This window comes from Myiozetetes cayanensis, unplaced genomic scaffold (assembly GCF_022539395.1).
Source record: "Myiozetetes cayanensis isolate MyiCay16 unplaced genomic scaffold, myiCay2020 scf6-25, whole genome shotgun sequence".
Lineage (NCBI taxonomy): Eukaryota > Metazoa > Chordata > Aves > Passeriformes > Tyrannidae > Myiozetetes > Myiozetetes cayanensis.
In genome coordinates, this window is record NW_026087853.1 from 32,671,229 (window position 1) to 32,697,901 (window position 26,673).

Consider the following 26,673-nt stretch of genomic DNA (forward strand, 5'->3'; position numbering starts at 1 on the left):
TAAGGCACAGCTTTTGCACAATCAGGACCAAAACTATGTCCTCAGATTATGCTAAAGCCTCAGAGTTTTGCTGGACTGTTGCATAACTAAAAGATGCTGTAAGTCATATTATCTCCAGAAGGATCTGACAGGAGAAATCAAGTTCTTGCCTTTGGTTACAGTTTTCACACTCTAGCTTTCTCAAAGTCAGTGTTGCTGTTTGAACAGATCTCCTCAGTGAACCTATTTGGGGAGCTGGCAAAATGCTAATGCAATGGGTGGTCTACAGTGTGAGCGGAGCAGTGCCCTATGCTTTTCAAATGAGGCTGAAACCAGGCCTATGGGCTATGTTTGCCCTTCTGTCGTCCATCCTCCCCTTCCTACTGATCTACGACAAACATACTCCAGTCTACATTTGGTCTTCTCTGTAGTTTCACTGCTGTCAGTCTGTCAGCCTTCTCAGTAAACCAAAGCAGCTTCCAGGTTGTATTTGACACAGATTCTTTCCAATTATCAGCAAATGCATATTTCTTTCCTCAGTTATCTCTAACTTCCATTCTCTGATCCAATTTCTGACTTCTACACTCTATCCACATACAGGTTGTATGAAACATGTAATGAAGTTGTATAGTCCTGAGGAATGAAAGTTAAATCAGTTTGATTTTAGTTCAATTAGTTCAATTTTAGCATTTCTGTGTCTGCTTCTAATAAACTGAGAAATACAAAGCTGCCCTATGGAAGCTTTCTATTTTAAAGTAGATTGCTCTTGCCTTTAAGGTAAGTTCAATCTTTAATTATTCTCAAGCTGGAAGGGGAAAAAATAATTTTCCAGGGAAAATAGCAACGGACCAGTAGCATTCCCCAAGATTAGTTATCAGCATCAAATGCAATTTCTTTCTGCATACCACCACTCAGAAACCAACACCTACATCACTGGCCAGTTTTTCGTAGTCTTCCATGAGCTGTTCATTTTCTTGGTTGACTGCCAGCACCTTGCAGATACGATTTGCTGCTGTCTCCGCCTGACAAAGAGAAGAAAAACAGAAGAGAAAACTGAAAAAAAGCACAAACCAAAACTTACAGCTTAGTTTTCTGCTACGTACCTGCAGATAAAGTCTCCTACCCTTGGCTCTAGCAACCTGTCTGTCCTGCCTTCTTTGTTTTCCATCTGATCTTCTATAATGATTTATTTTTCCCTTCTCAGGTGAATACATTCCTTCAGAGATTCTCAGCTCTACTGATTGAACTCTTCATGTTGTGGGACAACCAATGTTCCTATGCCTCTTCTGAAGCTGCTTCTAACAAGAGAGCCCTGTTGTTTGCTTTCTACCAGAGGGCCCCTGGCTGCCTCTTCACAAAGATGGGGGGATTCTGTCAACACCTCCACTCTTCATACCAGCATTCCAAGCTGCAACTTGGTTGCAGTAACTGAGTGCTGTCAAGCTGATGAGACAGCCTCCATATGTTTATCCCAGGAAAGACCTACCTCAACTGGACTGGACTTCTGGAAATTTGTAATTTTGTTTGGAAGATAAAATGGTTGATACTCCTCTTAACCTTAAATTCTGCCCAACAGAGCTGTCTTACAGCTTTCCCTGTGTTTCTGGCACTCATCACAGGGCCACCTCCTCCAGCATCTTGCCACATGACACCTACCATGTAGTCAGGGTCTCATGATCCATCTGAGAAGAGGATTTTTTTCCCCCCTTCCTGGGTAATCTTGCCACTTACTGTTCCAAAACAAGTCTCACCAAAAAAAAAAGGCCTATTGTTCCTATATTTTTCTTTCTTTCTTTCCTTGAGACCAAAACCTTGTTTTCTTCAGGTATATGAACACATTAAAACATTAATTTGGAAAGTAAGGATCAGAAAAATCCCAGCTATGAACTCAGAAGCAGTCGGACTGCCCTGGAGTGCCATGCATGTGTTTGGTATGAGGAACATACGAGCAGGCTGATCCTTGCACAGCCTGTATCTGTGGGTATCAGCTCCCTTTATCATTATCATAGTGTGTGTCATGCCACAAAGCCTCAGAGGATGTGCCCCTGTGGTGGATGTCAGGAGATCGCTCAGCACCCTCTCACCACAGTACAGCTGTTGCCCTGGAGCCTGGGAAAGGTGCTAGAGGTACCCACAGAACTCCTATGGAGCAATCCTCCTTACAGAGGCTAAATGAAAATAAGGAGGAGAGGGTACATGTCAGCATTACAACAGACCAATTGTGAACACTGTGTCCTGCCTTAAAACTACATTTGGGACTGACGCCAAAGAAGTTTTGCTGAGCTTAGAGCTGCTAAATTTCAACCTCTTTCTATTTTTAAAAGACCTTTTATTATCTGTTTATTCAATCTCCAAGGACATTTGAAAAAATTCCTCTAATTTTTGCAGCTGATGTTGAGTAGCAAGAATAGCAATAAAATCATAGGCTGTACAGTGATGTATGGATTGCTAAAGTCCCAGAGGACATGGCAATCTTATTTATTTGTAGGAAGATGTAAAAGCATCTGCCATATGCCCCTTCACTAAAGTGGACCAGCTAAGAGACACACACATATATCAACTGATTTAAAACACATCAGAGAGACCTGTACATGAAAAAGAGCAATTTCACTTAAAAAAAAATTGCAAAAAGTGCAATCAATGGTTACATTTAAGAAAGCTTGTACTTCGATCTGTTTTTACTAAAATTTGTACTCTAATGGAGTGCTTTTTGATATCCAGAGGAAACTATAGATGTGGGACCAAACAGTGTGTCAAAAAGACACTGCCAGAGCCCTACCATGATACGCCTGGTGACTGCAGGGAACTGAGAGTATGAAATATTTATCTCAATCACCCCAGGAGAGGTGTTCACTGCAAACTCTAAACTTCCTTGTTTTTACACCCCATGGGCCCACTGCAGCAGCAGCCAGCTGTGCAGAGAGGACCCATTTCTCTGAGGCATATTTACATGTATCTGACAACAGATTTTCTCCAGCTGCCCAAGTTTAAATATGTGTGTATATATGTGAGTCGAACAACTGTCCAAACAGAAAGACCCTAAGGATGCCAGCAGTTATGACATTATTTGTATTATCCTAATGACAGAAATGTAGAGGCTTTCTCTCTCCTACCAGTACTTGCCTCCCTATGATTCTTGCCTTCTCTTATTACTGCTCTGTGCAATAGTGTGCTGTTGCTGCAGCCACGGGAAAGGCTCTGTGGTCACTGTTACCATTAATGCCACAAGCAACACAAAATACTGACTTGGTTCTGAGCAAGGTAGGACAAAAGGATTCCAGTGCTTTCAGGCAACCTTCTCCAATACATCCCACATTGCTGCTAATGAGCTGATCTGTGGTGATGACAACTTCAAAACTGAAGTAATACACTTTTAGGTAAAAGAAGAGTGACACACCAATATGTTTACATGAGGGCAAGGCAGCTCCCCCTACAGCTTCATTAGAGGAGTTGAAAAAGCCATTTTGGCTTCCCCGTACTGCTAAAGGCAACAATGCATTTAGGATGCTCATGCTGGCTCCAAAAAGGACAGGATACCCACAAGGCATGGAAGGAGCACTGAGAAGATGCAGCATCCCAGGGTCTGGAATACCTGTATTCTCAGAGAACCTGTGTGAGCTGATCAGCTTCAGTGCAGCATTATGCTGATACATTATGCTACTTGCACTCAGAGACTCTGAGGAAGGCAAGCCCAGGACATTCTGCTTGAAACCACTCTGCTGTGCATATGCACGTGCTGTTTGATGGAATCAAAATGGAAAACTGAACAGCCAAAATAGCAGTAATATATCTGACTTTTGTCTTTTCTGTACTTCTCAACCATAACTTGAACTGCTTAGGATAAGAGTGGAGTTTGCTGTGTCTCTAGTTCACAGATCCAAATCTTTCTGCTGAAGCAGATCACAAAGGAAGACATTCCCACAGTGCACGGTGTAGGGATGCCTGCCTGTCGCTGTCCTCTGGCCTCAGGGGAAGATGCCTGCCTGCTGCTGTCCTCTGGCCTCAGAGGACCACTCCAGAATACGGTACACCAAACACAATCTCTTAATAAAATGGTAAAACATTAGTTAGAAATTTTCACCCCAGAAATCAAGTTTACAAAATATTAAGCCAACCAGTAGTTGCATGCATTTAGTGTGAAAGTCAGAAGCGGTTAGAAAACAAGCAAACCAACCAAAGCAAGTATACCTACAAATATATATATAAAAGAATGGCACAGAGAAAAAGCAGCCATCTACACACACGTCAGGCTGAGGACCCTGTACCTTCAAAGGCTCAGTATAAGAGAGTGAAAGAAGCAGAAAGCGGCTCATGGGACTTCCCCTTCAGGACTGGTGACAGTAATGAAAAATCTGGATGATAAATGGAGTGATATCACAGTAAGTTACCTAATTGTGCATGAGGGCAGCAACAGGAAGATCTGGACTGGGGCTTGTACTCAGTAATCACTTTACATTTGCCTGGGGTTGGAATTTCTGTCACTTAGCAGCTGGCTAATGTATGGTTAGGGTAGCTCCAAAAAGGAGCTGTGCTCCTCCTGCCACAGTACAGTTGAGTTATTGGCCCATCAGGACTGCTAAAAAATAATAAACTATTAAATCTTCCCTGTAAGCAGTTTGACTACATGGGATTAAAACTTCAATAACTAAGAAGCTTCATCTCTAGTTCTTGCCCCAGCTACTTTGTTCAGGTCCTGAGGCAAGTAAGGGGTTGTTTTCAGTTATCCCAGAAGACCTAGCATCCACCTAAATTGCTGATGAAATTGTTGCTGAACAGGTTTCCAAATCATGGAATGGGTGCAGAGAGAAGAGGAAGGGGTTGGTGAGGGGCACAGCTGGTCCTTCAGCAGGCTACAACCCTCCTCATATTGTGGTTTGCTGTTTCCTCAATCTGGAGTTCCTCAGGTTAGGCAGGCAGCATGGAGCTGTCCCTCAAGGGCACCTGGCAAATAGCAGGTCTCATCATCAGGCTGGCATGAGTTCTGAGACTACAGTCTTCCTGGGCAAGTATCAGCTGGCTGGAGCTTGCAGACTGGTCTTAAGTGTTTTGAACAAAAAACCCACAGGATCACAAAGCAGGATCCTAGCAGAAAAGTCATGACTACACAAATTATGCCAAACAGGCAAGTCTACTGCACTGCACTGGGTCATATTACCAGTTCCTTGGAAACAAGACAGCATCATGTAATTTATATGAAACTGGGCAGAGAACAAAAAGCTAAAGAGTTGCTCCCTGGAACCTACTACCTGCATTTGCCTTCTGAAAGCCAGCACCAGCATGGCATCTGCACTGCTTTGTACAAAAGAGATGGAATCTTATTGGAGTCAGGTTAGCCCTCAAGCTGGGCAACACAAGGACTGGTGTCTCAAACAGAAAAGGCCTAATGAGAGAAAAAAGTTGTGGCTGGGGGAAACAGTGAGATTTTAATTATGTTCATAACATAAAGAATGTAGTCTTGGGCTTTGGATTTTATTGTTCCAAAGCCTACAATCTGAAATTAGAAGTAATCTTGTGGAAGGGCTGTAGCCCAGGCAGGTTATGATATGGGAGGAAAGGATGGACCTTTTTCTCCCATTCAAAGGATTGCAGGGAAATTGCCATTTTGGAGGAAGTTTTTCCAAAGGAAATGTGTGACTATTTGGTTCCTAGTGTCTTGATGTCAGGCAAAGAGACTTCGGAGTAAAGAGGAAGGAGAAGAAGGAAGGCAGGCCTGAAGCTATAGAAATGGGCAAGGCAGAGGAAAGAGAAATATAACACGTAAGTCGTTTGGGAAACAGAGGAGAATGACCAGGGAGAAACAAGGAGTGGAAAAGTATGTGAGTCTGGAAAAGCTCAAGACCTGGTAGAAATGAACTTTGTGGTTGGAATACAAAAGTGCTACATAACCAGCTCACAGATGATTCAGCCTAGGAAAAGACCACTGACCTAGTGGAGGCTGGGTGTGGGAGTCAGGATGGCAGCCCAAGAACAGGCTGTCATTTCCCAGAGTAGGTGGATTTGATTGTGATACTTTTGGATGCACACTGCCTGGCCAAGACAATGTGCACTAGTTACTGAAAGGGTGCTGCCTCTGTCAGAGCAGACATCCACTCATTTTTCAATGCCAGCTTTACTAAATGATTTCTCCTCTGCTGGGGTGTGAAACTGGAGGGAAGGAGCAACTTAAGTCTGTCTGAAAGGACATTTATATCACTTTTCTAACAAGACTACAGATGGCACATCCAAGTGCACAGCTGGATGCATTGGGCTTCCCTGCAAATGCCCTGGGGCAGACGGGGGTTCTGGCGCATTCCTCAGTGGAGAGGAGCGGTGGGCAGGGCAGGGTGAGGGGAGGGGTTGTTAGCAGTAAAGTCTCACCTTCTGCGCCCCTGAGAAGGCGTGGTAGTAACATGAGACATAGGTCATTATGGCCTTCTCATCCGGCCTTAGCGTGCCTATAATATCTGTGCAGAGAAGGAAAAGAGGTTGAAAGGATAAAGTAAGAAGCAGCACATAGGATAAAACAAAACAATCATGGGTGGCGTGAGAGAGGGGGAGAAAACTTCCCATCATGCATTGCAGGACAGGCCAAACAGATTTCCATGCGGAGAGCTGGGAATTCGGATCAGAAGATGGCTAGCAGTGTTGGCTTGTGGCTCAAAGCGGCACCCCTCCCTCCCCCCCCAATCCAGGGGGATCCTGAGATGAGGATCTGGGCTCTGCACGTTCGCAGCTGTGGTCTGGCCCAAGGGTGCAAACAGGTTGTTTGGAGGTCTGAACGCCTGCGCTCAAGGCCCTTCTGTATGCCAAGGAGCTGGAGATCACAGCCTTCCTACACAGTGCACTTCCTACACAGTAGCTGCTCTGCTGACGCGCACTGCCTGTTCCTAAGGCACTCAAGTACAGGCGGTTGCTTGGTTTTGGCAAGAGACGTGTACAAGGTTTCACCCACAAACTGTTTTCCTTAAGTGATTCCATTACCAACAGGAAAAGGGCTAAGACAGAAGCAGCAAGGACTTAACTGCCCAATTTCCAACACGGTGGGTGAGAAAAGAGGAAAAAAAGAAACAAATATAAAAAACCAGGCATCTCCATCATGATAAGCAATTCTCTGTTTGCAAAATCACCATGGATGTACTTGTTAGACATGCTTTGTCAGCCCCAGGTGAACTGGGACTGAATTTATGGCACAACTTGAGAAAACAGCAGGTTCAGACCTTGAAGCAAGGGTGCGGGAACCTTCAGCATATGTAAGGCAAAAGATAAAGCTTTGGGTATTCATTAAACCCTTCATAAAACCTTTAAGTCAGCTCTGTTTCTCCATCTTTGGAAAAGGAAAAAAAAGTGAATAAGTATCTGCATTGTTTCCTGTAGGGGCAGGCTGCAGTTTCCTGCTGGGCAAAGCATCTATGTGGTGGTCTCCACCTTTGTGAGACCAAGCATCCTAGCTCAGATTTACCAGAAACAGGAGGTACAGGTTCTCGGCCACCAGGACAGCAGTTCATAAGGCAAATGGAGAAGGCGTAGCTCCCGACTCCCTTAAATTTGTGTGCTGCCAAAATGTGGCATACCTAAGTGCCACTGGAAGTACTGCTGACTATACGAAAACGGGTCTCCTGGCTCCCCTGCCCCATGTATTATATCTGGGGCACCACTTTGAACCAACAGCCAACTCTACCAAGAACATAATAATAAAGATGCCCGTAGCTAGAGAGGAGAGAGAAAGAAAAAAAGGTTTGGACATTAGCAACGGCACCAGGTGTGCTCTGTGGAGGGAGCTTGGGATCCTGCGATACCTTCTGGGCTCCTGAGAAGGCGTGGTAGAAGCTAGAAACATAGGTCATGATGGCTTTCTCATCAGGACGGGCAGTTCCAACAATGTCTGTCAAAAAAAACCTCACGTTAAGAGCATAATCAGCTGATGGGAGAAAAGCAAAGGAGAGGTAGAACCACAACTGTCCAGGAGGCCTGCTGGGGTATATGCTTGTCATAGCGACTCCACAGGGCTTCCCAGCATTCCCCAGAATCCAGGATCACCCTTCTGGTTCCCCTCCCTCATGACAGAATTTCTTCCAGGGTCTGACCAGGCTAATGCAGCCGTATGTCAGCATGTCTTGTGTCACAGCACTTCCCTGTCCCACAAACCTTTCTGTGAATGGTGGATTGAATCAATCCAAACTGGCAGCAGGTTGACATGACTTTTATAGACGTATTAAACTGCAATTCTTCCATGCACTTCTGTTCTTTGGGAAAGATCCTTTCTCCCTTCCTTTCCATGCCCCCGACATCCATTTCAACACAATGAGGGCTTGAATTTCAAATGGTCCTTTCATTAGTTTCAGGGGAAACTCAACACCTCCAGAGATCAGAATTAATGGTGTGGAGGTATTATCTGGACTCCATGAGTGAAGAGAGCGATCAGAAAAGAGCAATGAGAGCTCCTGCCAGAGTCCTTCTTCATTGCTGCTAGTTTTGCTGAGATCTGAGATCCACTTATTTTGAAGGTGGCTTTATTTCCTACAGAATAGCAAGGAAACATTTGAATCTGCTCTGGAAACCTCATGATTTTTCACCTCAGCATGATGAATGTAGGGAAAGCAAGACTCATCTCTAGGGATGGGAAGTACTACCTAGAAATATGAACATCTTAGTTACTGAAATATAGGTTCTCTAGGTTTGGCTGTGCTATTCCCACCTTTCCTCTTTGCTCCTCTCACTCCTTTATTTAACAAAGGTCTTTAACTACTTCTCCTGTCCAACCCAAGAGGGTTTTAGGCAAACAGCCAACAACCAGTGACCTATTTCAGTCCGTTGTTTGTACTCCAGAATTACAATCTTCAAAATCTACTGCCAAGCTAGTCCTGACAAGGCTCTGAAAAGTAATCCTTGCTGTCCCAGTGGCCCAGGGAAGCAGTCATAATCAGTAGGAAAAGCATTTCTGAATAACATGGAACTCTGCCTTGGTCTCCAGACCTAGTCAGTGAAAGATTTTCATGCCAAACACTTCCGAGTAGTCAAGAAGAAGCAGTTTATAATAATAATAATATCATGCCCTCAAAAGGAAGAGCACCAGCAATGTCAGAAAGAGCCCAGAAAAAAAATCTGGAGTAAAAGTAACACAGTCCTACACCATACATTAACTCCTTATTTGGTCTGATTCTTGAAAGGGAACACTTCAGTGAGCGGATGATATAGCCAGGTGTTACTCATCTCTGCCTAGCACGTCAATCCCAGGTTAAGATCTCCATGCCACTCAAAAGGCTGAGTGGCACAGGAGGAAGAGGGAAGCAGAACATGCGACTCATTATTCCACTGTAGTTTTTTCCCTATACATTTACTATGTGGTCATGGAGGGAGCATTCAGAGGTTACTGAATTCTTGTACAAAAGAATTCCACCTGGGAGAAGTGGAAAATTTCTTGAGAAAAAGCAAGTTAAAAGCCATTGGGTTCTACTTTACCTTCCGCATCCAGCATCTTCGGAATATCAAGATATTTCTCAGCCACGTCAAAAGCTGTGTTTAGATTAGTGAGAGGATCATCCTGGGAAAGAAACAGAAGCAGAGCATCAGCATCAACTTGTAACAAGATACACAGTGTATCTCTCAAAAAGAGCTATTATGCTTGGTTTGGTTGAGGTAACTGTGCTGTCCAGACAAAACTATGCATGCAGCCTCATGTAGCAGGATGAAATAATTAGTTTTCTTTTGAAAGCAGAGCCTGGAGATTCATGATAGGATAATTAACATATAGTCTATGTACTTGCAACAAGAAGGAATAATACATTTTGTCTCGAACACAGTTTGAAGTAAAATTAGCTTCACATCATACTGACAGTAAATGATGAGACCATATCTCACATTTACATCCCATGCTTACATTAGGCTTGCAACTTCCATTTAAAGAACTACAGAGTAGTATATCTGTTAAAACATCTAAGCAATACTAAAATAGTAATACAACATCTGCAATGGGTGCTGTCCTTAGCTAGCGTACAGTTTGTTGAACATCAGTTGAGTGGGAGGAAAAGAAATGTTTTAACAAATCTCTACAAAATAAATACATACAAAAATACCCATTTTGCCTTGGGTATTGCTTTTCCTCCTGCACAGGACTTTTAATTTCCTTAGTACCTTTCTATTTCTCTCTATATAAACCTTCTACTAGGGCAGGATGCAATTCAGATACAGACATCAATACACAGTAATCAAACACAGCCAAATGTGACTTATGATCGTGAGTAACATCACAAAGGTAAGTAGATTTTAAAGAGTGACACAAGAGAACACGAAACACCGATGTCACTGGAAATGAAAGACCTCTGCAAATTGTTTCCAGCATTCAAACATAATCAGCAACAAGACACCTGCCAACCTACATGAGATCCTCATACAAGCCTGTTCCTATATTCCTGAATAACTATGATAATTATTCTGAAGGATCAATGCACTTCATGGGTGTCAAATGACGTTTGAACTATCAGTTTCTACTGTTGAAACACATGGCTTCTGCTGGATAAAAAGTTGTGCGTAAACTGCTAATGTTTTAGACACCTTGTTAGGTGTCTTTTGGTAGCAAGGAAAGATGGGGGTCGTACTCTCCATATTGTCATTTGTGCCACTCACACTGAGACCACATAAAAAATTAGGAAATAAGAAGTATAATTATTTTGCCATTTTTCTAGAGTGGCATCCATGTTCTGTTTATTTTCTATTTGAGATTATTTGCCTTTGCTTATTGCATTGACTTGGAAGATTAGGTTGTGCCTGAACTCTAATCAGTAGGTAGTGTCCTTTGAATCCACCCAGCAGGAAAGATGAAGCTAGGCAGGCTTGGGCAGACAGGGTATGGGCATGTATAAAACTTCCTTTATGGCACTGGCCATTAATGGGCAGATGACAGCCTTCATGGGCTAGGAAACTGAGCTGTTCTGAAAAGCATTTTCCTACAGCATTTTCCTAGGAATCAATGCATTTATTAAGCTGGCATCCCATATCAGCATCATATTCCTTCAGATAAATATCTTCAGTAGAGAGTATTGTTTCATCTATGACAGTAAATCACACACAGAGGCCATGAAAACAGACTTGACCAGTGATCTGTATTTAGTCCACTGGAACAAATAAATGTTGCATAGGCACCCTGTGATGAAGCCAGCAGCTATCACACATTGGTAACAGTGTCAAACAGTACTTTATTGCTATATAACACACTTCAATGGTGACTGCATCAGATATATCTAAGCTACCTCTTCAGAGCTTAGCAGTGGTGCAGGCAATGGATTTTTACTATCCACCAGCCACAAGGAACCACCATTTCAACTTCAACCTACTTGTCTCCTGTGCCTGCTGTGGAGAAACCTCTATGAAGCCAAAGTTAACCAAAAGCCTTATTTGAGGAGGTGAGACTAGCTAGTATATAACATAGCTTGTTCACTCTGTGTAGACCGGGCCTCCATTTAGGAAGAAAAAGTAACAGCATTCCTTTCACTAAAGTGCAGCAGCATCCAGAAATACCACGTGGCAGCTCCCGTGCCAGTCTTCCCCCTAGCCCATGTACCATTTTCTACTTCTGTTGAAATGTCACCACTGTGTACCGAATTTCAACCTGTGCTTACCATGACAACCGTGGGGTTGTTAACACCCTTACAGACTGTTCAGTATTAACACAAATCCTTCCTTAGAACAGACCCATCTGAATGAGATGCCTGGAGACCTGTCAGCCTCTCCTGGAGGAAAGGGAGGAGCAAACTCACTGCAGATAGCTTCCCTATCAGTTTGCAAGTAACAACACCAGGAGCAATGTTGTCAAAGGTTAAAAAGAAATTTTAAGCTGGAAGCTGGGAGAGGTTTCCTGATGGGAAAACTTACTGGGCTTGGGCAGTCCCAAAGGAAGGGCTGGAAGTCTTAACATGTGGGAAAGTGGAAACTCACCTAGATAAAGCCAGCATATTTCTATTTCATATGCAAGAAAGATGTGTGATCACAATGTCTCTTGGGGAATGAAACTAAAGATTGCAATACTTAAAGCAAGCTACCTAAGTAAGACTCACTCTGAGACGAGCAGAGAGCTAAACCCAAGCAAGACCCTGTTCCCTGCAGGAAAAGCTTTACCCCTCAAGGACATTAGAGTTGCTCATTACAAAAGTGATGCTTTTTCATGTAAGTGACAGGGTTTCCCCAGGACTTGTCCAAGACTACAATGGGGTCTTAAGTCCTATGAAATTCCCCCAGACTCCACCACTGTCAGTTCCCATTGGCCACCAGCTAATCATTATTTCAAATCAGCCGATTCAGTTGACAGCCATGAAAAAGGATAACGTGACAATGACTGGCCAGGCAGCTCCAAGCCTTGCACTACAGCACCACGGCTGCAGGCACACTTTAGGGACCCAAAGGCCAAGTCACCTGTCCCCTGATTCCTTCCACAGCTGAAAAAAACACCCAAAAGAGCACTGACCCAGACAAGGTTCTGCAGAGGTGCCTCAGTTGCCATTTCATTTACACGAACATAGCAATGGCAGAAGCATGAAGAGGAACAGTAACTTGTCAGGCTCTAGCAGGGCTAGCCACAAGGAAATGTGCAGTTTTACCATGGAGAAGTTACTTTCTTTCAATGGTGGCAGACAGCAAACCTGCCCTGAACAGATGCCGACCCGGCACATTCTCTGCTTTTGCTGACTAAAGACTATCACGGGTGTTCATCTTTCGCCACAAAGCTAACTCACACAGGGACTCTTCTCTCTTCCTCCAGTTATTTCCAAGTCCTTGCAGCACACAAGGTTGCCATGGCAATTATTGCAATGTGACATAAAAACCATCTCCTATTAACTAGCAATCAGGAAAGGAGATGGAGGGGGAGGAAAATCAAGAGAGAGCAAGCGCTTACTATATCTGCTAGAGTTGAAGACACTTAGGAAAGAAATCCAAACCTCATGTTTTCAGGAAGATTTGTAATAAGTGCATACAACACAGCAGTAGACTGTTCTAAGTAGACTGTTGTATATGAGGAGGTGTCAGAGCCATCAGTCAATCACTGTACTTGATAAAATATCTTAGATATGGCTCATGGTTGAGCTACAGTCAGGGGCAAAAGGTGGAAGGGAAATCCCATCTTCTGCATACCCCTCGCTTGGTAAACCATGAGCTGAATACTGAGACCTTATCTACAGTGAGCTGAACAACAGCAGACAGACCTGCACTGAATAGAAACTTTCTAACCAAATAAGCTGTGGTGTCAGGAAATCACTGACATCAAGCTGGGTGGACTTGCATCTTTTATTTTGAGGCCTGGACTATACAAGTAACTTTACTTAGGCAGTGCACATATGCAGAAAAGAACTGTGCTTGTTCTGCTAATATAGCTAGATTAGGAAAAACAGCAAGGAAGAAACTCAGTACAAAACAGTGCTGACAGAGTAAGTTGCTAAATTTTGGGAAGAAGACATGCAGCTTTTCCACTGGCTACCTTTTGCAGGCATACACTGCCAAATAGAGGGTTGGTACCCTAGGCACAGCCTCTGTGAAAGAGCAGAAAACACTAAAATTCCAAAAGAACATTGCCCAGACAGGAGGTACAATGCAGAACTGTGAGCAGGTTGGACTGATTTCACCTATCTTGTACTTTTGTGCATATATGTTTCTGTGTACACACACACACACACACACACACAGAGCATTGCCAAAGGCACAACGAGATGCCAATAATTGCTCCCTAGAGTTGGAAAAGAACTTAAGGTGGATCTCTAATCTACCACCCACTGTAATGGCTGCTTCTCAGCAGCTTCTTCCGTGTTTATACATTCCACAAACACAATTCAAAGATCAAACATAAAAAAGGCAACTTCCCTACAGCACACACCAATTGCCAGAACTAAAGGCTAAATTTTGAGCTAAGTTCTTCCCAGCTACTTGCTCGAGATTTCAGCTGTTGTAGAGTTCTCTAACACATTTAATATCATGCCTTTGGAGTAATTGAGGCAAGAAACAATAAAAATTATATAGAAGGAATGAGAAGACTGCAGGAGGGCAGAGGGAATCTGATGAAGAATGGGATTAAAAGCAAGCAGAGATCAAAAGATGCTGGTTTCCTTTAACCTTACTCCAAGTGAGAGAAATCCCTTCCCATGTACATTGAACTTGGTTAGAACAATTTCTCTACCTTTCACCTTAAAAAGCCTGCAAGCAATATCACCAAATAACTCACTTTCCTTTACTCTGTTTTTGCTCGGTTTTGGCTTAGGGCTTTGTTAATAACAGAGAGCATTCTAGCATTTACCTGGCTAGGTTTGTCAGACACACATTGGTTAGCTGCTTTATTTTCCTAAGATCAGGCATTGAAAATGGCACTTTAATAATTCCTTTTCTTATTGCTGTTGTTTATGCAAACAGGTACAGTCCACCCTCCCCCCCCCCGTTTATTCACCATATGCTGACTCCAGACACTAAAATTGATCAGATAATATAATTGACTGCTCTGCAAGACAGTAAAGATCTAAAAGGTTACTGAAAAGCAGATCAGGCATTGTACAACTCATTGCCTCAAGGATGCAGCTGATTTGATTAGGTCATTTACATTTTGTCTATTTGCACAGTGATCAAAGGGCCCAGGTCTATTGGTGATGGGTTTCTATGTTTATTTCTCTACCATGTACCAGGCACGTACGCACATAAAACACCCAGCCCATGAGATCTGATGGACAACTTTTTGTGTTAGCCCCAGCAATGACACATGAATTATGCTCTTGGTGACATTTCATTCCATGTGCACACAGATACAGTGAAAGTGGATCTTAGCATACTGCAGGATAAGAATCCAGTTTGATCTTCCATTGCATTGCTGGGTCAAGACACTGCTAGAAGCACAAACCACTGAATGGTTATTCTCATCATCCACTTAACAATCCTGTCTCCAAAATACACTGGAAGCAAACTTTGGAGCTGCTTCGTATCATGTTACCAGTGGCAATTTTAAAGTAAAATAGAGTTTTGTCACAAATGCATTTCTGGCACCTGGTACCTACATGCTAGGAGAAGCCTAGTACTGCAGATGACTCAGTGCTAAGCTCGAAGCATGTGGTAAGTGTACAGTGAGGGGACACAAACCCTTCAATGAGCTATTGCACTTCAACACCAGGTAACTGGTTTCTATCCAACTGTCCACAGAAATTTTAAGTCTGATTTGACTCACTAGTCTGTGACATTAGCACAAAACTAGTCTCACACTTGGTGTTACTGAGTTTGCCAGCTTTTGCTCATCAGCTGGGATTGGGGTATGTGTGTCTTACACAAGGCAGTCTGAAAGCAGAGAAAGTCAAGCAGGAAGCTCATTAAGTTCACGCTTCACTAAGAAGCCTGAATATACTGATTCATCCCTCCTTCCTTCCCCCCTCAGTCCTGCAACTGCCAGCTTGTGCTGAAATTCTCCCATTATCTTTACCAAGCTAATTCTTATCCCTCTTTACTTCCAAGGAGCCAAGCATCTGTTCTGACAACAAATTGAGTTGTACCTTTCGTAGCTTCCCGTAGTCGATGAGCTCTGGACGATGTCTATGAATTAAAGCACAGAAACCAAGGCCATCCTTCCAACTACAAGAGAGATAGAAGAGAGAACAATGAACACTGCTCAGCCATGGACACACACAGTGATAAGCATGAGAGAAGGCATTGAGACAACTAATTCTGGTTTAGTTTCTAACTAAAACAGTGCTTCTGTAAGAGCTGGGAAGGAGGGATTGTCTTGTATGTGCGTGAGACTGAAACACTCATTTCAATCCCTACAAAAATCCACTGTGATTAGGACTTGCCCATTGCATTGCCACCTCCTTTGTGGCAGTTCTCTGTGCTAAAATCTCTGTGCATACACTGTGGAGCATGTAAGGACAGGTACAGAGCTCAGGGTTGAAAAAAGGTGTAGATACAAGCCCTAAATAAGGAATAAGTGCATTCCTTAGGGAAAGGGCAGATGTTCACAGCTAGTTCCACTATAGTACTGGTTAACATAGAAGGCAGTTAAGCTCTTAAAAGTGCTTTTCATTTAAATGATTCATATATATTCATATATATATATTCAACTCTCCAAGATGTGCTGGAAAAGCACTATTATGCAGAATCTTCACAGGAACATCTGCCAGTTTGGAAACATTAAAGAGCGGAGCAAGAAAACCACTTATGCCTTCCCAACTCTTCCATACTACGAAAGCTCTGGGTGCAGTCCTTTTTTCTTGGTTCCTAAAGTGTTTTAAGTTTTCACAGTGCAAACACTCTCTTTCTTAGCCCATGGCATACACACTGCCCTCAGAGGACTTAATGCTCTGAAGAACTTTATGAAAGCAGCAATTGTAACCAGAATGAGAAATTGGGATGTAAGTACTGGAATCCTCTTAGAACCTCTGCCTTTAATTTCCTAGGTGTCTCTCTGGACTACACTGTTACTGTGTAATGCACATATGCATTGCCTTGGGAGGTCTGTCAAGAATGTTGTTGAATATACTGAGAGATATAGGAAAATAATAGAGATTGTAAAGCTAAGTTCCTGCCTGTGACTCACCTGATATGGAAGTTCTGGATGTTTACATTTTTGTAGGGGGCTGTCTTCCTCTGACACCATAACAAAAGCCCTTCTTTAGCAGACGTTTCTGGTGAAAGAAAGAAAATACAGCAATGAACTCATTTTCTTAGGAAACAGAAGCCTCTAGAGCATATGCTAGAAAACAATCACCACCTTCTCTTTAGTAGAAACTGCACTGAATTTTGCCTTATTTAATTTCAATTCTTAGAAAATTTCTTGTTTGGAAAAGTCTACTGGGATAGCTTTGTTACTATTATTTTCTTAATGAATTTCAGTAATATGGAGATAGCTTTCTGCGATCAGAGAGTCTTGTAGGACTTGTATGAGATAGGTCCATTTTCAGGGCTACTGCCTGAATCGGCCTGCCAGAAATTCAACAGATTCCAACATTAAAGTTGCTTTTCAGGCTGAGCCATCCTTTCGAGATGCCCTTGAAATCTTTTGTAAGAGAAGGATGTGAAAAACTCTTCTCAGTATACCTGAACCTGGCCATAAATGTCACTGAGATGACAAGGCAGCGTGGGAAGGGTAGCTTCCTAGGATCTTTCAGTGACTCACTTAAGAGCACAATTTGGGCCTTTTACGTAGCAAAGGTGTTCATAATTTAACAGTGGTTGAAAAGAACTAAAGTTTACCTTCAACTGAGATATCCTGAATGGCAAAACGAAGGATGATGGTCCAGATCATTCCAAGGGTCATTTTAACATTGCCATCCACAATTTCTATGGAAAAAAAAGGTAGAAAGAGAAGAATTAGAAGACATCAAGTTGCAGGTACAAATCCTTGTAAAAAAGGAGCATTGGGGAGCATTTTTTTTGCAGATGGGAGAACTGGCATTCCTGCTAAAAACTGTTTTTCTTCGCCTTCCCAGATGTTCTGCTCATAGAGCACAGTACCCAGTACTCAGATTGGTTCTCTTGCAGTATAATACTGAGAATAAAACAGACACAGATGATCCCAAAGATCAGAAATAAGGACAATTTACTCTAGTGTAAATTCCCACAGGGACCTAAAAACACCTTGTTCAGGTTTAATCACAATAGCTTAGAAGTCACAGAAGCCAAACTGAGAAAAAAAAAAAGCCTTCCTTCTCTTACTCTCCTATGTCTACTCCAAGTCACCTATATAACTGCCCAAGCATAATTATAACAGAACAACCAGTGCTTCCCAGTGCAGATGAGCTCTGACAGTTGGTTTTGTCTTGTGAACAAGATACCACTTAGAAAACCATGCACCATGAATATTTTAATTTCAAACAAGCCTAAATACATCAAGACTGCCTGTGTAGGACTTCTTTCAGTCATGTAACTGCCAAAAGACACAACAGAGCATTTTTCAAAGTACATGTATCCTGCTGGAAGTGGAAGCAAAGACTCGTGCTGACCAGTCTGCACAGACCATAACAAACTATGATGTTAAGCAGATTGTGATTTATTGCTCACTGGACTCCACAATATAAATGAGCAAGGGTCAGCAACTTGGAGCTTTTACAAGGCAACTGCTTGCGTGTGCGAGGTACAGTCTGTCAAGGATAGGGATCAAGGTCCTGGAGGGAGCATTTGGGGTGATGATGGCCTAGAAAGGGGCTTCCACCATGTATAGATTAGAGCCAAACAGTCCAAACAGTGAGCAGATGGATCTTAAGTGCTGATACTCAGCATCTACAAAAATTCCACAGAGAGATATATATACACACATTGCAGAATTTACAGCCTTCATATTTTTGGATAGTGAAACTAGCTGAGCTGCCTTCTCCTACTCATTCTCCAGCAGGTTCCTGCATGACAGGACCTTTCTCAAACAACTGACAAGTTAAGAGTATTTTCAGTAAGAAAATGGTTAGAATTAACCTACTCTTTGGAGGCAGAATAATTCAAGTCCCAAGAAGGCTGTCAGAAACCTTTTGTACTCCTGTAGGCACCTCTGTGCCACTGCTCCCATAAAGCTGCCCAGCAGCAACAAACTGTGTTCTGGTACAAGTAGAAAGTTGCAGTATAGGCAACTGCCACCTGTCCACATCCTGACACAAAAGTAACAGTATGTGAATTTTTCCTTTTAAGCTGTTAAAAATGCCCCTTTTCTTCTTCTGAAAAAAACTCAAAATGTGAGTCTCATTGTATTCTTAACCAACAGACAAGCAGCACACACCCCAAACACATGTCCACCTGGTCCAAATTCCTGAAAACTTGTGATTCAGGGATACATGTCACACAACTTACAGTGTAAGTTAGAATGATAAGCTCCACTGTCCTTTGACATAACACCTCCATTAGGGATTTACAGATGTACAAGATAGAAAACAAGACATGCCACCTTGTTTTATACCAGCAAACCCCTGTGTCTGCTCCTTTCTGCACTTCAGAGTACACATACATACCTTGGTGCGGCATCAGTTTGCCCAGAATTAAACAGCCAACAACTTTTCACTGCAGTACAAAAGAACTACAGTTACTGTTGCTGGCATGAAAAAACTATGCTTGCCTGTTGAAAGTTTTCTCACAAATTAATTTTTTACAGGCATTTTGGGGTCAGGGGGTTGTCTGCTAGGTTGATGTAAGAAAACGCCATGAGATGGCAAGTATGCTCAGTTCTGCACTTTCTGCATTCTTTGCCCCTATAAAAAAGCACTGCAATCAACTTAAAGAAAAATCCTTACTATTGTTACGGATACCTGAGATACTGCAGCTAAAATATATAAGAAAGCATCTGTGTTTCCAGCTTGCTTGTTTTGTTCATGCGGTAGATCTCTGGGGATTTTCAAAAAGCAAAAAACCCAATGCTTTTAAAAACCACAGCAGTTGCCAGGACTCTCCTAGGATATATTTAAGATCTGAAACTAAACTGAGCTCTCTATTTTAATGGACTAGATTAAAATCTGATGACAATACTTTAATGCCGAAAACGCTTCATGAACACTAATAAATCAATCAGTGAGCTGAAACAGGTAATTAATATTACCGTTCCATGGATTTTAATTAGAAATAAAGGTCAAGACACTTACATAAAACCAGATAGATTTAAGTCGCTAATGTGGCATAAGAACTCAGCACTATGCTCTGGTTACATTGTCAAATTCCATTTTATAAATTTAGTTGGTGGAGTTAAGGTGGAAGCACCCCTTCTTCCCCAGTCCTCTTGACTGCATTACTCATTCAAAAAGGAAGATGTGCTTCCTGCTCTCATATTTGATTATTCCTTAGCAGTGCACCAAAACAAAGCTGCTCTAGAAGAAATTCAGAGTGTTTCTACTGCTTCATCTCTACATATCATTTACTTTTTCTTGATATAGAGAAAACTCACCACCTACCAAGCAGATACTGATGTCAATGAGACTACTGAGTGATCCATCCCAGGATGCACATTTAACAAGTCACACAATCCCCAGTCTTTTTCTTTTTTCTCTTTTAAATAGAGTTGACAGAATTTTTATTATTTGATGGAAGCAGGCAAGCATTTTTCATTTCTAGTGCTAAAAAACTCCTGGCAATCTGGTTACAGTCAGGCAGCCTGATCAGAAAGGCCTTATGCTCTTTGGCCCTTGCTTACTTGGTTTTCCACCCCTGCATTCCCCAATGCTAATCTCCTTTTCCTTGAGGATCCCTTCAGCACTCTTCAACTGCTGCCAGTCTCTTTCTAACATAGTGGAGTATGGCCAAGAAACAAAAGTGAAAAATGTGGTTGCAAACCAGGTTTGCGTGAGGCTTTCTGCTTCCTGGTGATGAAGAAAAAGAAACACCACAGGAAGTGTTAAAAAGTTGAATGTAACACTACAAAGCTAGAACAATGTAATGTTTAATTAAAGATACTGTGTTTGTTCCCTGCTGATATAAGGAATGCTCAGTAATGTGAGAGTAGTTCACATATTAAAAGGCTACCAGTCAGACAGTATCTTCTGCCTGACTGTGCTTTCCAAGTGCTCTTCCTAGGCAGGACCTCTGCAAGCACCGTCTGCACTTCCTCCGCCACTAGCAGCTGTTGCCTGAACAGCAGCAGCAAGCACATGTTACTAATGTGATTTACATTCAACTTGGGGGTTGATCAGTTACTGGATAAAGCTGCTGAGGCATCTGCGTCCACCGGAAGGAAATTTTTTGTATCAGTGAATATGCTTCCACCTACCTCCCATTACTGTACCAAATAACACGAACTAAGTATGCAAAAACTACAGTACTCTCATCCATTTGTTTGACAACCAATTAAGGGCCTGACAAATATCCAGCCCTCAGGAGGAAGACTGGCTGGCTACAGAGATGTGCCTTTTAAAATGCCACCACCTTTTTTAAATGCATGAATTCATTTTGAAAAATGCAAAGATTATTAAGATTAGTTTTCTGCCTCGGTCTGGGTAGTTAGAAGCAGAATCAACAATACAGAAACTGTTATTCCCCCTAGCTACTTCTGAGCTGCCCATGAGAGCACAGCCTCTGGTTACCCCATGGAGAGAAGTTGTTGCAGGGTATGGCATTATGATCTGGGAATTGGAGACACAGAACAACAATGGTGACTTAAATGAAGGCTGTTCTGCATTTTGTTGGATACTAACAAGTATCCATGACTCTGTCTTCAGAAAGCAAGTTGCTAATGATGGTCCAGTCAGACTTAGGATAGACAGTTGGCATTGCTGGTAAGGATGTACCTCTGAGGTCCCTAACCATGAGTGGACAGGACATAGGGACAAATACAGTGCTGTGTTTCACTCACTGACATGGAGGGACCTTATTTTTCCCCTCTTTCCACTGTGTCTGCTTGCACTGCCTGGTGCTTCAGATGTTTTGCTCAGATGGGACTTCTACAAATGTTGAAATCTCTAAGTTTTATTTCTCCTTTCACTTGCACAGGTGAGAATAGGGATCAGTTCATCCAAAGTTATCTGTAAGTTGAAGGGAACCAGATCTTTTTAAGAAAACAGTAACTTTCTATACAGATTAAAGATAAAAAATAAAACAGTTTTAGGGTCACATACTTGACCTATTCAATCTATTAAATCCCAGGATCATTTGACATTAAGATGGAATCTATTACATCAAAAGAAGGCTTCTGAGGTGTCAGATGACAGTGAGATTTAAAAGCAGACGAAAACCATTTGGAAGCTGCATTAGGTTAGAGCCTTCCTTGATCCAGATTTACACTTATCTGCTGAATGCTATAACTTCTTTGATTCTATGACTCTGGCTAACAAAGCTTTTAAAATAAAATAAAAATAATTAAAAAAAAATAAATAGAAGCCAGGACATTGATGGCCAATGTGTGCAGGGAACTACAGATGGCCTGCAGATACAGGACCTTCCCACAGGACATTGCTGCCCAACAGATACCCAGAAATGGAGCAAGACACCCTGAGGTAAGGAGTGTGCTGTCCTAGCCAGTACCATGACACTGTTGCTGGATGGTGGTTTTCTCCTCTGGGAGAAAACCTACCTAGAAAACTTTCTAGACCAGCCCAACCTGACTGAGGCATCTACAGTTCATCTTTTTGGTGCACAGTTATGACTGACTTGTTGGTTTTGATCTTCTAGCTTGCTGCTGAATGATGTCTTCTTAAAGTCTGAAAGTAAGTCCTTAAAATTTATGCTCCGGGAAGGTTTATAATCCCTTCTGTGGACAGAATTAACTGCTGTGCTGTCCAAAGTAAAAGTCTATTTTTATAGCTGATGGGCAGTTTACTGTACACTAGAGACCTAGATGGGCTGGCAGAAGCCCCTGCAGCAGGTTATATTTCTTGGTGACAACCTGAGTGGCCTGGGCTCAGTCTGTGTGCAGGCCTGGCACTGGGGTCGGGGAGTCCATGATATGATCACACTTCCATGTCCTGAGCCGGCATCACAGCACAGGTCTAAGCACTCTCTACAAAAATCAAAGCTAACTCTTAGTCTAAACTTCAGTGCCACGCTTCTTTTGGTAGTATAAAGAAACTCATGTGTATTCACCATGTAGCTGCATGGGAACCAGGACAAAATAAAGCCAGAAAACATTTGGCAGGGGAGGACAGGATCACCATTCAGACTTTCATATATGAAACATACTTCTGTCTCAAAATGGCACCTCAGAGCCTATTTCTGAACAGGGTAACTGCTATGAATACATACTGAATAACTGGGTCCTAGCGATCTTTGGTCACAGATCATTTTACTTGCAAATGATTTCTAGGTGCTCTGAGGGTACAGTCACAGCTGACTCAGGAGTAGAGAGCAAAAATAAAATCCAGTGGAGAAAGAGGAAAAGACAAACTAGTGCCAGGGAGCACGGAATCAGGAAAATAAAAAAGGGGAATAGAGCAGGAGAGCAGGAAAGAAAGGTAAATTTTACACATGCTTTAGACTCCCAGAAGGATTCAAATGTCTGTCTGAGATCCAAATGACAACAGGAGCTGTCTAAAGGTAGAAGACCTCTCACTCCAGGTCCAACTTCTAGTTTGAAAAGGGTCCCACGTAGATATGGACTATTATATCAGACACTGGATGCATCAGTCTTTTTTTAAAGGTAAAAATGACCTTAGATAGGTATTTGTGCTACATAAGCAGTACTTGGGGCCAAAAACAGCCTCAGGGTGCTACTGTTGGAAAAGCTGAGAAATCTGAAGAAAAGTTTTGCTCTTCTATACCCAACACAGTAAAGAGGTGTCTGCAATGTCCCTGGACACTAGTTCCAAATTATTCCAAAGTCTCCATGAAGTTAAAGCAGCATGTTGAGGTAAAGGTCTCGGTAAGCCAAACATAAGCAGTGGCTGAGGTATTCTGCCTGATCTGCAATGGAACAAGTGAACCATAGAGTGGGTACATGTCTTGGACATGCCCCAAGAGCGTGCCTGAAAGGCCAAAATTGTGGACAGCAGGCCGAGACTGCACTGACCTCATGAGCTGAGAACAGGCAGGGCTCAGCCCTGTCGCTCCAGGACTCTCCCAAAGGAGGAATGCTCATCCAATACTGTATCATGGGCTCATTTCCTGGCTGTGTCATGAGTTTCCCTAGAGAAACCATGTATTTCCATCTGCAAGGTGGAGATAACAAACCTCCCTCATTTTCCATGGTCACTGTAAATACAAACCTAGAAATACCATAGAAGTAGACTGTTTCCACAGCAAGTGACAACCTGAGTCCATAGGCAGGACTTACACACAGATTCAGAACAGAGCAAAACAAATGTCAGGAAAACCTGCAAGTCCTTCTAGGTCTTGGGTGACATATCTGCAAAACACCCACCATCTTTGCTAAAAAGACAAAAATCCAACACAACTGCCTGCTTTCTGCATGATCTGCAAGTTCTTCTTGAGGGCATCCCTTGGTGCTGCTCACAACGGTCTCTACACAACAATGCACAGGCTCCAAGCACCCATCTTTCTGGGAGGCACAAAAAGAAGACTGGAGGCCCTGAAAATTGGAATCTCTGGGGTCTTTGTCCTGTGCTAGGGACTGCACCTGGCTTTGACCCATGCAGTGTCCTACAGCAACAGGGGATCTTCCCCAACAGTTCTGCAACTCACTGAACACAAATAACTGCTATGCTTCAGTTGAGTCTTTTCTTCACTTGCGAAAGAAATATCTCAATCATTTTGTTTCTGCCACTGCCCAAAATTTTCCTAACTCATGAGAACCAGAAGAAAAACAGGAGGACCTGATCCATAAGCCCAAGTGGGAATCAGGTTTAGCGGTCTGGTGTGAAGAAAGGATTTAAATCTAGAGTAAAGGGCTACTATATCCCACTTTTAACTCGATGGCTTGTTCTACAAGAACTCGGTAGGGCTAGGGAGGTGCAAAGGGAAATGACATGCAGCCAATAAGAAAGACAATGACTAAGCACAGCTTAATCCCAGACAAACCAGCTGGTTTCCTTACCTTCTGCTCCAATAGATACTAATTTGACTCCTTTGCTGGCAATGAAATCCAAGGCCTTGTTCACGTTGGATATTTTGTGCACTCGCATTTTGCCTCTTTCAGGCTTAGCCAAACGTTCACCTAATAAGAAAAGAGGAAAAAAAATTATTAGAAAACAATTCTGAACCTGTTCTTCACTGGTAGGTGTTTCCCATGTTGGTGGTTCCCACTGCTCAGCCAGGTAGAGGGTAGAGCACCCTGCATCCTTTCAGGACAGCCACACTCACAGCCCAGGACAGCCCCAGAAAGAATCAGACAGAAAAGTATCTTTTTGTTGCATCAGAGATATGTTAGTAATAGAGAATCTGTCGACACTGAGTCCTTTTCAGAGCAGGTTTGTATCAGCGGTGAAAAGGTCAGTTGAAACCCCACTGAGCTAGGCAGTGGAACTAACCTCCATGAACCACAGATGAGGATGCTTGGAAATGGCACAAATTTCCCCCTCTGACAAAGACAAGTGAGGAGGTCTCCTCCAGGACCTGCAACACCCAATTTACAAAGCAAATCTCTCCACTGAACTCCCTACAGTGAAATATGAGGTTGATCTTAATACCTTGCCTTTTCTTACCCCGTCCAGGATACAGACCTCCTACCTCTCTGGTCTCGTCACTGGCCAAAACTACCTCTTCCAGGAAATAAAATAATTCTTTGGCAAGTGGCTGTCAGGACTGTCACCTCAACTCCCTTCCATTAAGTTTGATGTATTTTTATCTCTACACAAGGTCTCTTACACAGCTGTTCATTTTAAATGTTTATAATGAGGCACAAAGAAGGAAGCAGCCTAGCCCTGAGGTAAGAGCAGGTTAATCTCGATAGAAATCAGTCTTAGGATAACACCAGTTCCTGCAACAAAGCTGAAAGACTCGGAAAAGCATTTTCCTGACTGTATTTATTTGAAAGAGTTGCATTAAGAGCAGTCATATCCTTCTTCATAGTCTGCCTCTACTTCACAGTCTACTTTTACAAACAATAACACAACACACAGAGTAAGCAAACTAAAGCTTGGACAGACGGGTGGACTTTTCAAAGGAACCTCAATTAGAAATATAACTAGATGCGATATCAGGAATAACTGATGTGTGACACACAACACCAAAAATGAACAGAATGTCCACTTTCACATCACAAGCTCCAGAATACAAAAACAATCTAAAGAAAATCCAAGCATGTTTTGCACTTCAGGAAAAAAAAAAAAGTTATAATTAAAAAGAGATCAAATAGGCAAGTCTAGGCAAGCAATTACTCACCTGACCTACTCAGCTCCAAAAGTCTCCTGCTGTATCTTGAACTGAATATTTAAGACAAAGCCTGCTAACTCAAAACCTTTATTTGATGCTTAAGTGTGAGAAAGAAAAGTACTTGGCTTGTTTCCCAACACAGGTGTGAGGAAAAGCTAAAACAGAGAAAAAATATTATCTCCACAACCATGCCCTAGAAGAAAAAAAGTCTGGAATTAAAAGTCTATAGAAGTATTTCAGTGGTTAGTGTTGGCTGGTGTTATTAGCTCTCATGCTTAAGGATAAAATGAGATTAATTTTCAAAATGAAGCACGGGTGTCTAGCAATTTAAGTAAAAACATGTATTTTATGGTACTACATCCATCCTAGAATTAAAAATTCTTTTGCTTTAATGGAACCTCAAGTACAAATCATGGTACATTGCTTTATTTTTCCACTTGGACAGTGCTAGTCATTCTAAAGAAAAGTTGAAGTATTTTTTGTGACAGTTTCACAATGGCATTTTTATGTTTAGTTTTACAATAGATTTAAGCAGACTTATGCTACTAAATGTCAACAAATGGGCCGAGCCAGCTAAAAAATAACAATTTTCTTCAGCTCATGTGACTGTAAACTAGCCTTGCAAAAACAAAGACAAGTGATTAGGTTTCAGCTGGAACAGCAAGCTGATCCAATTCACCTTGTGGCCACATAAGCAATGCCAATACAGGGGAGAGCAGCTGAACTGCTTTCCCTGAGCTGGGAAAAGCAAGATTGTTCCCCCTGACACCAATGCGATCCTTCAGCAATGATGGTGACTGCAAAATTGCGGTCTACCTTTCTCAGTTTAGAATCCTTTTTTTGTGTACTTTTTAAGATCCAAAACCAAAAGGCTATTTCCTTCAGACTTCGACTTTATTACAAAGTTTATTACAAAATTTTCCAGAAAAAAGCATCACTTGGTTCCGTGTCATATATTATTAATGATGTAGACTGTTAAAAGGAAGCCTGCTAGAAATATGTTCTACTTTCAGCTATTTGCATCATTGCTTTATTTCT

The 26,673-nt window shown here is 42.3% G+C and overlaps 1 protein-coding gene across 6 annotated transcripts in view; it reads right to left on the reverse strand.

The window, feature by feature from the left end:
• Positions 1-26,673, reverse strand: part of ACTN1 (actinin alpha 1) — an 86,996-nt gene that overhangs the window by 16,642 nt on the left and 43,681 nt on the right. For 3 of the 6 annotated variants that reach the window (XM_050335153.1, XM_050335151.1, XM_050335149.1), the window contains exons 3-9: positions 24,359-24,478; positions 17,161-17,247; positions 16,505-16,592; positions 15,465-15,543; positions 9,418-9,499; positions 7,755-7,840; positions 909-1,001 (exon numbers count right to left, since the gene is read on the reverse strand). In XM_050335153.1, coding sequence (XP_050191110.1) covers positions 909-1,001; positions 7,755-7,840; positions 9,418-9,499; positions 15,465-15,543; positions 16,505-16,592; positions 17,161-17,247; positions 24,359-24,478 — 635 coding nt within the window. Of the gene's footprint in view, positions 1-908; positions 1,002-6,336; positions 6,423-7,714; positions 7,841-9,417; positions 9,500-15,464; positions 15,544-16,504; positions 16,593-17,160; positions 17,248-24,358; positions 24,479-26,673 lie in introns of all 6 variants that reach the window. The other 3 variants (XM_050335152.1, XM_050335150.1, XM_050335154.1) reach the window with 2 other exon arrangements.